Below are 13,311 nucleotides of genomic sequence, written 5' to 3' on the forward strand. Positions count from 1 at the left end.
TGGTTGAAAGAAACAAATACAAGTGTACTGTTCAACATTTATTCAGAAGACTGATGCTGGCGGGAAATGGTCAAGATCTTGTAGGCATGCACATGTAATGGAATTTTACTGGGTTCTTTGAGAGTTCATGAAACATGATCTCATTACATTTCCCTCTCTTAGAGATATTTAGAATCTTAATTTCTAAATCAAGTAATATTCATTAATTAAGATCTAACAATATTATTAACATAAACATGTTACAGAAATAAAGATATAAATATATAAATGCGTTTATTATTGAAAACTGTTGCTCATGGCTAATTCAAATGTTCTCTCTATGCATTTATTATTTCGGAAGTGTTGCTCATTTATAAATTAATCAAATGTTCTCCGGTGTCAGTTAATCAGCTTCTATTATATCATGTTTAACCATCTAAATCAATGTTCTCCAGTGTCCGTTTTGATCAGATTTTATTTATAACATGTCTAGACATCTTTCCCACGAGTGTTTCATTGATAGAATGCTAACACTTAATTGTTTGTAAAGTTCTCGTTGTAATAACGTCTGTTCTTAATCACTTGTCTACCATAACCAGAGCGTGTTTTAGGACAAGGAGGGTTAGAGCAGGGCATATCAGGTAAATGCGGGGTCAATGTGTGGTCATTCCTGGCATTGGGGCGCGAAACGGGAGAATTCTGGGAATATTCGCTAAAAGTTTAGGCGTGGTATCCCGTATTTCTGGAAATATTTCCTTGGTTTTGTTTATCATAACTCTGTTTCGGCGGTAAATACCACCTGATTCGGTCTGGACTGTGTACGACCTATCATTGTGTGTCTCTATGACCTTGGCTGGTTCCCACTTTTGTTTATCTGAATTCTGACGTATTCGTTTAACCGTAGGGGAGGCAGCTTTCTAGCTGTCTTGTCATAATTTGACTTTTGCTTTTCTTTGATTTTCTGCATTTTTGTTTTGATCAGTTTTGGTTCGATGGTTCTAGGCTGGAGCTGTGCGTTGGTTATGGGTAGAATAGATTTTGTTCTTCTACCATTAGGAGCTGATTTGGGGAGAAACCACATTCAAGGGGTGTATTCCTGTATTCGAGAATAGCTAAATATGGATCTCTGTTGCTTTCTTTAGCCTTACGAAGTAAGCGCTTCGCAATTGAGACGGTTCTCTCAATTAAGCCGTTTGAGATCGGATGGAGGGGGCTGGATGTGACATGCGTAAAACCCCAATCATTTGCGAAATCTGCAAATAATTTTGATGACCATTCTGGACCATTGTCTGTAACCAATTTCTGGCAAATCCCGTATCTAGCCATATGTACTTTGAGTTTTCTGATGACCGTCAAACTTTGCTTATTGGTTAAAAGATCTATTTCAAAAAGCGGGAGTAATAATCCGTCGTTATTAAATAGTCTTTGTCATCAAGAGTGAACAAGTCAGCGGCAATGTTTTGCCATGGTCTGTCTGGAATTTCATGTTGTTCAAGGGTTCTTTCGCATTTGAGTATCTGTGTTTCTGACACACAGAACACTGAGAAACATAGTCAGAAATTTGTTTGGCCATGCCTGGCCAGAACATGAGTTCTCTTGCTCTTAGAGTGGTTTTTTCCACCCCAAAGTGACCTTGGTGAACTGCCTCTATCAGATGTTTCCTAGCAGTGGCGGGAATAACTATCGTCTGACCTCTGAATATTAGGTCGTCTGCAACGGAAAGTTCGTCCCTGTGATTAAAAAATTCCACTATTTCAGCTTTACAGTCTGCGCGGGAAATTGGCCAACCGTCAATTATTGTTTGTTTTAGGAGCTGCATGTTAACATCGTTTTTTGTGTCGAGCCTTAACGACTCTAGACGGCGGTCAGAGATGTGCAGACCTTTAAGAACTGTGTGAACATGAATGTCAAGGTCATTGTTTTCAAATGTCAGCTTCAGAGGCTGTCTAGACAGAAGGTCGCTAGTGGGAATTTCTTTACCCGGTACAAATTGCACGTCTAAGTCGTATTTGCTTAGTGCCAGTCTCATTCTTTGTAGTCTTGGCGGACATGCACATAGATGTTTTTGCATTATCGCACATAGAGGTTTGTTGTCGCTATGAACGGTGACCTTTCTACCATAAATATACTGGTGAAATCGAGAGCATGAAAATACAATCGCGTTCATCTCTCTTTCGATATTGGCGTATCGGGACTCGGTTTCCGTCAGGGTTTTACTTGCAAATGCTACAGGGCGGCCATTTTGGAAGAGGGCGGCGCCACACCCATATAAGGAACTGTCACATTCGAGTATCACCGGCTGTTTAGGGTCAAAATACGCCAGAACAGGACTGTGCGTAATGTGTCTTTCATTTTGTCAAATGACTGAGTCTGTGGTACGTCCCATAAAAACTCAACATCTTTTTTTAACAATGCTCTCATTGGGCTAGTTACCTCTGCCAAGTTTGGTGCAAATTTCTGCATGTAATTTGCCATACCAAGAATATTTTCTAATTCTCGTCGTGTCTTCGGGACTTCGAGGTTTGCAATAGCCTCGATTTTTGAGGGGTCAGGCTTTAATCCGGTTGACGTGATCAAGTGACCAAAGAACGGTACTTCTGTAACCCCTATCACGCACTTGTCAGGATTGAACTTGACACCTTTTGACCTTGCTCTCTCAAGAGCGTTCTTTAAGTTCAAGTCATGTTCCTCTCTTGATCTACCATACACAAGTATGTCATCTACAATTGCCGTCAGTCCGTCAAGTCCTTCAAATACTTCGTCGATTTTCTGCATGAATATGTCACTTGATGCAGATATACCGTAGGGCAGTCTCAGCCATCGGTATCGCCCGAACACTGTACTAAATGTCGTGAGAAAAGACGATTTCTCGTCGAGCTTTACGGACCAGTAGGCATGTGTAACATCAAGTATACTGAAATACTTTGCGCCGGTAAGTCGTGACGTCACATCGTCAATCGTTCTCATGGGGTAATGTGGACGTTTTATTGCGTCATTAAGATTCTTACTGTCAATACATACCCTCAACTGTCCTGATTTTTTCTCAACTATTACCAGGGAGTTCACAAAATCTGTTGGGACAGTGACCTTTTCTACGATTCCTCTTTTTCCATGCGATTTAGCTCTTGCTTTAATTTCTCTCTCAGGGCTTCAGGAACTCTTCTAGGGGGGTTGATAACCGGTGTGGCGTCCGGTCTAATATGCAAACTAGCTTCCCGGGCATGGTCCCACCCCTTTAAATAGGTCGCCATATAGAGTCATCATTTTGCTCTTGTCTAAGGGTTCACAAGTATCGATAGAGTACGTTAACTTGACCAGACCTAGTGTAAGACATGTGTTTAAACTCAGCAGGGGAACAGAGTTGCTCTCTACAATGTAAACAGCTGATAAACAGCTGACTCCGTTGTGACCTAGATTTAACCTAATCATGCTACGAATTGGCAATGAGTTACCTGTATACGAGGTTAAACCATTATCAGGGGGTTCTAAGGGGTAACTGATTTTAAGTTTTTCAAAATGGCTGACTGGGATTACATCAGCTGAGCTACCTGTGTCTATTTTAAATTTCAGTGGGGTCTGGGAGGGGCCTACGGACAAAACTACAAAGGCTTGCTCTGGAGGAGACAAATTTTTCGAAGATGTACAAGTATTTACCATGTCAACAAAGAAGGTATCCTGATCACTATTATCACTCATATTTAATCCGTTTAAATCCAATTCATGCACTGACTTGTTTCTACATACGCGTGCGAAATGATCTTTAAATCCACATTTATTACAAGTAGCGTTTCGAGCTGGACATTGTTCATGTCTTTGGTGTTTATTGTATCCGCAGTAGCTACACTTGGAGTTCGCCGTCGTCGGTGGTTTTCGCCTTGGTTGTTGTTGTCGTCTGCGTTGTGACGGTTGCGTGTCTGGTTTTGAGGGTCTTTTCTTCACTGCGTCGATGTTGTTTGCGTTAATTGCCTTCAGTTGTTCCTGGCAATATTCAAGGTTTTGCTTAATTGAAATAGTTGTGTCTAATGTTAATTTCTTTCCTTAGTTATCAATTTCTAATGGCCTTCCGGGCGATGTTCGTGCACAAACAAACGATTCTGTCCCGAATCATTTTCATCGTTGTTGTGGAATTGGCAGGGGTCTTGAAAATATTAGCTTCACATGCTCTTCAATCTTTTCCCATTCTTTAACTGATTAGATGAGGTTCCAGTCAATATTGGCGTTGGTATTCCTTCATTGTTTATATAATCTATGTAATTCCTATTTTTTATTAATATTCCATATGTCACAATAATCCAATAAACACTTCTTAATACCATGTAATTGTTCTATATTAGGGTTCTTATCATTTTTATATTCATGTGGTATAGTTTGTGTGAGTCCCTGATACACAGTGTGGGTTGAAAGAAACTAATTTCAAGTGTACTGTTCAACATTTTATTCAGAAGACTGATGCTGGCGGGAAATGGTCTAGAATCTTGTAGGAATGCAAATGTAAATGAATTTTACTGGTGTTCTTTGAGAGTTCATGAAAACATGGATTCTTCATTACAATAAACTATTGGGAAATACTGTATGAGCCTTCATTGTTACAGTACAGTGGTTATTATGTTATCAATATATAACTTTATATACTGGCACTTATTTTTCATTCGAGATTACAATGCGAACTCTCATTCCCAAAAAACAAAACATATTAGTATAGAAAGTCTTATATTACCAGAATGAACATAGAGACATGTAATTCTACAGCTGCGAAATACTTTGCCTCCGCCCACAATGATGTTAATAAAAAAAAAACAACTCTTATTATTATACAATAAACCTCAAAAATACTTAACTCTAAAAAAACAAAAAACATACATAACAAAACAACAAAAACTCATCATCCTATCAAAAACAAAAAACATCCATCATACACCTTACAAAAAACACCTCAACAATACATCCCCCCCACTAATTCCCCCCTACCCAAATTCCAATTAAACACCCCTTCCAACCTTTCCCAAACACTTTAAACAAAACCCACAACAATCCCCCCAACACCCTCTTTCATTACACCCAACCCCTCCTACCCCAAACCAATCCCTACAAACCCAACTATATCCATCAAAATCTAATTTATCCCTCCCACCCCATAAACACACCCCCCAACCTACACCATCCATACTCCCCCCTCTATCCAAATCTACCATTCATCTTCCCACATCCCTCAAAAAAAATATCCTCATCAAAAACCCTCTTCACACACATAAACTTACACTCACACCACAAAACAACCTAATAAAATCCCCAACACACCCTTAACTCATCCATCCACCAAAAAATATACACTTCTTCTAACTTTTACCATTTAATATACATCAAAAACACTAAAATATCCTTCATCGATTTTTCATAACAATTAACTTACCTCTATTTAACTTTTTATTTAACAATTCTCTAATCAATATTCCCTCCCATCTTTAAATGACATTTCACCATTGCTATCTGTGACGCCCCAGATACGACCACATCTACCCCATATTATAAGCTGCCACTAATATAAAATCCTCCCTTTGCTTCATTGTGATGATATATACGACCCAAATATACGCACTGAGCACAGCCATGCACTAATAAGATTCTCCCCGTGGCTATCTGTGGACGATGTACTACCACTAAACCCTATACACCCAGATAGAGAGTGAAGCATGCACTAATTATATTCCACGTATCAATCTCTGTGAAATATAGGTGACTAGTTTTACTCACTTTAGAATGCTGGCGTTTGTTTACATTTAACGGGGCTGTCTGTGACGGGGTATGTAACAAATATACTCATTGTAGAAGCATGCCCTAATTATATTTCACATGTCTATCTGTGACGATGTATACAGACAAAATTTTTACACACTGTGAAGCATGCTTTGAAATAAATTTCCCAGTGGCTATATGTGTCGATGTATATGACGATATATATTACCATTGAGAAGTTTATATAACGGTTGATATTTCACGCGGGCTATTTATGACTTTGTATGTAAACAATTATTGTCCATTGTTATGCTGGCACTGATGATATTTCACGTGGCTATCTGTGACATGAATATGACCATTATTATACTTAAATGGAGAAGCATGAACTAATAATATTTCACGTAGATTCTGTGGACATGTAGGTGTTTAGAATATACTGAGTATAGAAAGGCTGCGTGTTATATTATTTAACACGTCTATCTGTGACGGGGTATGTAACCAAATAAGACTCATGTAGAAGCATGCGCTACTGATATTCACGTGGATATCTGTGAGGATTGTTAAGACAAATATACCCACTGTAGAAGCATGCAATTAAAAATGTTTCCCGTGGCTATCTGTGACGTTGTACTAGTTTGTGACAAATTTATACTCATTGTAGTACCATGCACGGATGTTATTTCACGGCGCCTTTCTTGTTAAGGGTATGTATCCAATGTTGTTCATTGTAAAGCATCCACTGATGATTTTTCCGTGGCTATTTATGACGCTGTATTTGACCAAATTGCACTCACTGTAGAAGCATGGACTAATAAATTTCACGTAGCTATCTGTGACAATGTATGCGACTAACAAAATCACTTTAGATTGCTGCGTTGTTTACATTTTACGCGGCTATCTGTGAAGATGTATTTGACAAAATTATCCTATAAAATGAGTACACTAATAATTCTCCTCAGGCTACCTGTGAGTATGTATCCAAACTAATATACCAAGGTGGAATCATGGACTTAACAAATGTCCCGTGGCTAATCTGTGACGATGTAATTGTATTGTGCAAATTAACTCCTTGTAGAAGCATGCACGGATGAATTTCACGCGGCTATCTCTGACTTTTGTATGTAACACCAAATATATTTCTTTATTAATAGCTAGCACTAATGATATTTCATGTGGCTATTTCATTACGATGTATAGCCAAATTGTATCACTGTAGTATTGCTCATGCACTAATAATTTTCACGTTGCTATCTGCTGTGGACGTTGTATGTGACTAAAAATATTCACTACAAAACGCGGCTATCTATGACGGTGTATGTAACCAATTATACTAATGTAGAAGTATGCGCAAATGATTATTTCAAGTGGCTATCTGTGACGATGTTAACGACCAAATATACCCAATGTGATGCATGCATCTTAACAAATTTATTGTGGCCATCTGCGACGATTTTATATGTATTTTAGATTCATGCATGGGATGATATTTCACGCGGCTCTCTCCGACTATGTATGTATCCAAATGTGTTCATGTAAAAACATGCACTGATTGATGTTTCTGGTGGCTATCTTGACGCTGTATATTTGGCCAAAATACACTCACTGTGGAAGCATGGACTAAAATATTTTCACGTAGTATCTGCTACAGTGACGTTGTTATGTGACTTAACATACTAACTATAGGATGCTGCGTTGTTTATTTTAACGCAGGCTATCTTTGTTCGATGTGTACGGCAAAATATACCACTGTAGAAAGCGTTTTGCACTAATAAAACCTCTTTTGGCTATCTGTGGACTCTGTTATACGTCCTTAATATACCCACGCTGGCAGAGCATGCATTAAAAAGTTCCCGTGACTATCTGTGACGGTGTATGTGACCAATATACTCATTGTAGAAGCATGCATGGATAATTTCACGAGGCTATCTCTATGGATTTAACCAAAATATATTCATGTAACTGCTAGTTTACTGATGATATTTCTCGTGGCTATCTATGACCATGTTTTTGACCATATGTACTCATTGTAGATGCATGCACTAATAAAGATTTCATCGAGCTTCTGTGTGAAGATTATGTGGCTAGAATACTCACTAAAGACTGATGCGTTGTTTATATTTACGGGTAATGTGACGGGGTATGTTACCAAATATACTCATTGTAAGATGCATTGCGCTTATGATAATTCATGCGGATATCGGTGACTATCCCCCCCCCCAATGTTTACGACCTAATATACCCACTGCAGTGGCATGCATTAAAATTTACCATCGCTATCTTATAACGATGTATGTGACCTATATACTCCTTGTAGATCCATGGCACGGATGATATGCCATGTAGCTATCTATGACGTTGTACTCGACCATAATTTTCTCACGTGTAGAAGGGAGGTTAATGGAAATTTATACTTGGCAATGTTTGACGGTATATATGACAAAATGATATCAAGGTAGAAGCATTGCATGTGATGATAAATTCACGTAGCTTCTGTGACAATTGCATGTGACTAAAATACTCACTATAGAATTCTGCGTTATTTACATTTAAACGCGCCTATCTGTGAACGGGATTATGTAACCAAAATACACTCATTAATGTTATTTCATGTTGCTATCTGTGACGATGTACGTGAATTAAATATACTCATTGGAGAAGAAGGCAGGATGATTTTTTTTCACGTGGCTATAGGTGCCGATGTTTATGACCAAATATTATCACTGTAGAAGCAGCATTAATGATGTTTCGGTTGGTTATATTTCACGCGGCTATCTGTGACGGGGTTATGTGACCAAATGTCCCATTATAGAAGCATGCAGTTGTACAATATTGCACTTAGCTCTCTGTGACAAAACGTATAGGTCGAATTCTATATGCTTCTCTGATTAAAACACGCTTACGCACTTAGAATGACGTCACGTTAAAGTGCGGTGACTTCAACGTTTGTTTTTTTACAACAGAAAGAGCGCTACTGTTTCAGATTAAAAATGCATATTAGAATTGTGATATAATTTATAGCAAATCCGTGTTTTAAAATTTCTTTACAATCGGGCGGTAATACGTGTACAATTTATATCAAGCCCCATTCGTGCTTAAAATTAGTGTTAAAGCGTTCTTTTGCTATATAATTATTTCATTTATATACTCAATGTGGAAGCATGCCTTTTTGATATTACACGTGCTATTTTTGGCGTTGAATGTGACTAAAAAATACTATGAGCATGCTTGGTTTATATTTCACGCGGCTTTCTGCGACGATATATATGACCAAATATACCAATTATAGAAGCACGCACTGATGACATTTCCGTGGCTATTTACTTTTCATTCTTTTTGCTTTATCCGATATGTATATAACCAAATAGTGTTAATAGCAGAAACTGGCGATGGAGCTTACTGATAGTGCTTATTTGTGACGATGGAACATGGCCAAATATACAAAAAATACAGAAAACACCATCTGTTATGATTACACAAGTTTTATCGCATCAACATACAAAAATAATTAAGTTGAGGTTTATGAAAAGATTTTTAATGTCTTTTTAAACTTAACCAGTCGCGTTGGTAGGACTCCACTGAGTTTCTTTTGGTTTTGATCAAATTTCACGAACACCATTGAAAAATGCAGCCCCTATTTCACCACATAGTTTTTCTTTGATTGACCGGGTTGACAATGGTTTTTTTTTACCTAACTGACCCCATATTCGGATTTTACTTGATTGACACAACATTCTGGCAAAAGTGTCATGATGACATGGTCATAAATGTGGTCTTCTAGGTGTAACAAGTTTTTTCTTTAAATTCTGGCCTACTGACCTATTTGAACCCACATGACGCAGTTTCCATAACTTGCCTAAGGATCATGAAAAAACATTCTGACCATAAAGATTGGTCATAACTGTGGCCTCTAGATTCTTAACAAAGCAAATGTAGACGCACGATCGGAGCCGGATCAATGACCGGTTTCACATATAGTTATCTTTAGCTATTTCGTGCTATGGTGGCTAAAATCAGATTTTTGCTTGAATTAGTTCCTTTAAAATGCAACAAACAAAAATAATGTGCAATAAATTTCAGGGCCAATAGTACAACATATTTTAAGAATACGGATTTTCATCGTTTATCTAGGAGGGAATTTCATTATAAGGTGGCGGTTTATATTCAGGCCGTCAAATAAATATTATTTATAACAAAACAGTGTGAGCCTCTTGTTGCATGTTACTAAAATTTCTCAACTAGTCATCTGAACAGAAGTAAACATAAATATATTAAAAAACATCTAAATTTCTGCTCCTGTCACATTATGTAAAACAAGAGCTTCCGCCAAGGGGGGCAATATACGCACGAGTTTACATCAAAGGATGTTGAGCATTATTTAAAGGGAAATTGACTTGATGGAGCCGAAGGACAGGAACAGCAAAAGGATGTATTTCCCAAAAAAATTCTAAGACTCAACAGAAAAAGAATCTTTACAAGGGACAGAATATGTCAAAATTTAACTAAAATTTGGTGGTACCTCCTTGTTTTACCTTAGAAGTGGTCTCGATTTTTTTATTTGTTTTTATATCTTTTGTTAAATGTCTTATTCAAAGCAAAGTAATTTAAACTACTTTCTGATGTTCAAAATTCAATTGTAATAATGAAATCGGTCAGACATGATTATATTATATCCTTTCAGCTCCAAAGGGTAAACGTTATAAATCGTTATTAGGTCCTTTCACGCTTCCGTAGAATTTATCACTTGAAATCCGAAATGTCAGGTCTTCAGCTCTAAAATACGAAAAATATCTTACATCCGAGGCTTATAATGACTCTTTCAGAGACAACGTCACAATAGGACCTTTTGAGCGATATGACGAAGTTATATCCCTGTAAATTTTGGACGGGGTGCCAATGCCACATGACCGCTGACTATTCGTCCAATGCAAGGTGACTTTCGTTTTCAAGTAATTATATCACGTTATCTAGTTTCCTTTTCTTTAACTTCCGGAAATAGCAGAAAGTAAGTGACTTCATTTTCTTGTGTTGTCAAAACATACATTGCCTTGTTAGGTTGCAAAACTAGAGCTGGCACAGGAGACAGCTGCGGCTCGGACTATTTCGAGTGCTGGATAGTGAAATGGGCACATCTGATGGAAATTGGAGCTGTCAAATGGAATGTTTAATGACTCAAAAATGCTTGATCTGTGTCAAAAATATTGAGTCAATAACACAGGTAATGATTAAGTGTATAAAAAACTATATCAGTATAATTCTAAGCAAAAATGGGCATAATTCATTAAAAGTTGGTGAAAGAGTTATTTTTTTTTTGACCAAAAAAAAAATAAAAACCCTTTTGTTTTGGGTTATTTGATGTGGGTGTGATGGAATGGGACACAACTATTTTAAGTTTGAATCAAAATCTTTTTCGTAATACAGATATAGTGGAATACGACTCAAAATTTAACCTTCTAATTCTAAGTACAGGGGCATAATTCATGAAAATGGTGCCAGAGTTATGCACATTGTGTCATTTGTGAAGGAGTTGATATGGTGGAAACAACTACTTTTCAGTCAGAATCTCTTAGCAGTGACACGGGTTCTAAAATTTTGCATAATATTCACGTTATTCAAATCTGATAAAAAAGAAATACACATACTGATAAAAACGGTGGAAGGTTTTATCTGAGTGTTCGATATGAATACGGTCAAATGCTGACAAAATCATAACCATATTTTTACTCTAAACAGTCAGATAGGACTTCAGTTTTCCTATGTCAATATCAGCCGAATCAATAAACCACTGAAGTGAAAAACCCTTTTCACCGATTTATGCATCAGGAAACTTTGTTGCAAAAATCGATAAATAACTGAAGAGCCCCCAGTTTTTCAAATCTCGTTGCGTCTCGAGTATTCTCGCTTAGAATGCATTTACCGATCAAGACTTTTCCAATACTTAGACGCTTGCCGTGAAATGGTCTATTAATAAATGTGAAGTGTGTGTTTTTTTTTTTGTTTTTTTTTTTTAATCAAATAATAGTTTAAGGTATAGGTCCATGTTTCGGAGAAAAAAGTTCGAACGTCATCAAATCATAGAAAGAAAGCATTGTTTTACATGAAAATTTAACAGCATATAAAACATTTATATTATTTTACAAAACCATTGTCAATTTACGCTTAAATGTATTGAATTCCGGAAAGGGACTGCATGAAGGGGCCATACTTCTGGACAGTTCAGCGGCTTTAAAAACTCACCATTTTTGAAAAGCTGTTACATGTCTTCATTTTGATGCATTTGCAACATCGTGCGAGTGTTTAAACTTTACATAAGTAGGTAAAACATCGTTTTTGACAATTGTTTACATTTATTTCTTTACAAATGGCATTCTTATTTACAGGGGGACAACTCATTTTGAATAATTTTAGTATCCAACTCTGTGGGACAGAATAGTAAAGCATGTATTGGACAGATAAGTTGTGTGTCAAGATGCTGTTTATTTACTTAAAAAATCTGTTGTTTTGTGATATACTGCTAAACCTTAAGGGCAGGAATATCAGAAAACAGGTTCCATACTGATTATACATGAAAATAATGTTTAATGCTTAAGAACAAATCATATGCATTTTAAAAAAGATGAGTTTTTGAATATGGATTGGGATATAATAAAACAAGAAATGTCCTGACTCCTTCATATTCGCTGTAAAAAAGGGTTCTATTCCAGTTTTTTTTTATTTATAAGGGGTGCACTGTTAATGTATCATCTTTAAATCATCAAAAAATGTAAACTATATGATAAGTGTATTTTTTATTGCTGATATCTTATTATTTAAAGTCAAAGAAAATTATTTTAATGTGAGAAAAAAAAATATCACAATTGTCTTTAACTTTTATCTGCCAACTTGTTCCACGGATGGGTTTTTTTGAGCATTGGGATTCAAACCTTGTTCCACAGTTGATGGTATGACATTGTGTAAGAATATAAAATTAGTGACCTTAATCACTTAACATATAAAGGTAATGGGCTATAGCCGGATTTGAACCAGATCCACTCGGCACCAACTGCTGAGCAATTACAAGCCTTCTTGAATAAAAATACAAGAACAATAAAAATGCATATTTCGAACATGTTGAGAACTGAGCACAGGTACACCAGGTAAGTTTTTGTAATCAACTACTGTCTGTCCTCTGGCTGTCAGCGTTTGCCTTGTGAACAGGGATGTGGCTATAGTTTGATTCAATAATCATCTTTTCATTTGGTGATAGTGTTGCCTTGTTGGTAGTTTCAGTTCAGGTTGAACAGGGCTGCGTTTCAGATTTTGCAAAAATACTTTACAATCGAGGACACTTCTTTTTTCCCCCTCCTCCTGCCCTACCTTTTTTAAAAAAAAAAATCGGTAAAACTAATAATAAAAAAATTGGCCTTATTTTCAAATATGAATTAAATGGTAGATAAACTTATTGCTACAAAATGGATTTCGAAAATATTTAAAATTTATTTTTATTGCCTTTAATTTAGCTGTTCAACATGGATGTTTTTGTACACTGTATCTGCAGGCGCTATTAGTATTTTTTTCAATTGAGCATACTACAATGTCCCCATTGGGTATATTGTGTTA

At 36.7% G+C, this 13,311-nt stretch overlaps 1 protein-coding gene across 1 annotated transcript in view; it reads right to left on the minus strand.

Annotated features, from left to right (window-relative positions):
• Positions 1-999: 999 nt before the first annotated feature.
• Positions 1,000-13,311, minus strand: part of LOC123546517 (serine/arginine-rich splicing factor 10-like) — a 146,103-nt gene continuing 133,791 nt past the window's right edge. The window contains exon 4 of the mRNA XM_053550416.1: positions 1,000-1,049. Within this exon, the coding sequence (XP_053406391.1) occupies positions 1,000-1,049 (50 nt within the window). The remainder of the gene's footprint in view (positions 1,050-13,311) is intronic.

Source organism: Mercenaria mercenaria, chromosome 9 (assembly GCF_021730395.1).
Source record: "Mercenaria mercenaria strain notata chromosome 9, MADL_Memer_1, whole genome shotgun sequence".
Taxonomy (NCBI): domain Eukaryota; kingdom Metazoa; phylum Mollusca; class Bivalvia; order Venerida; family Veneridae; genus Mercenaria; species Mercenaria mercenaria.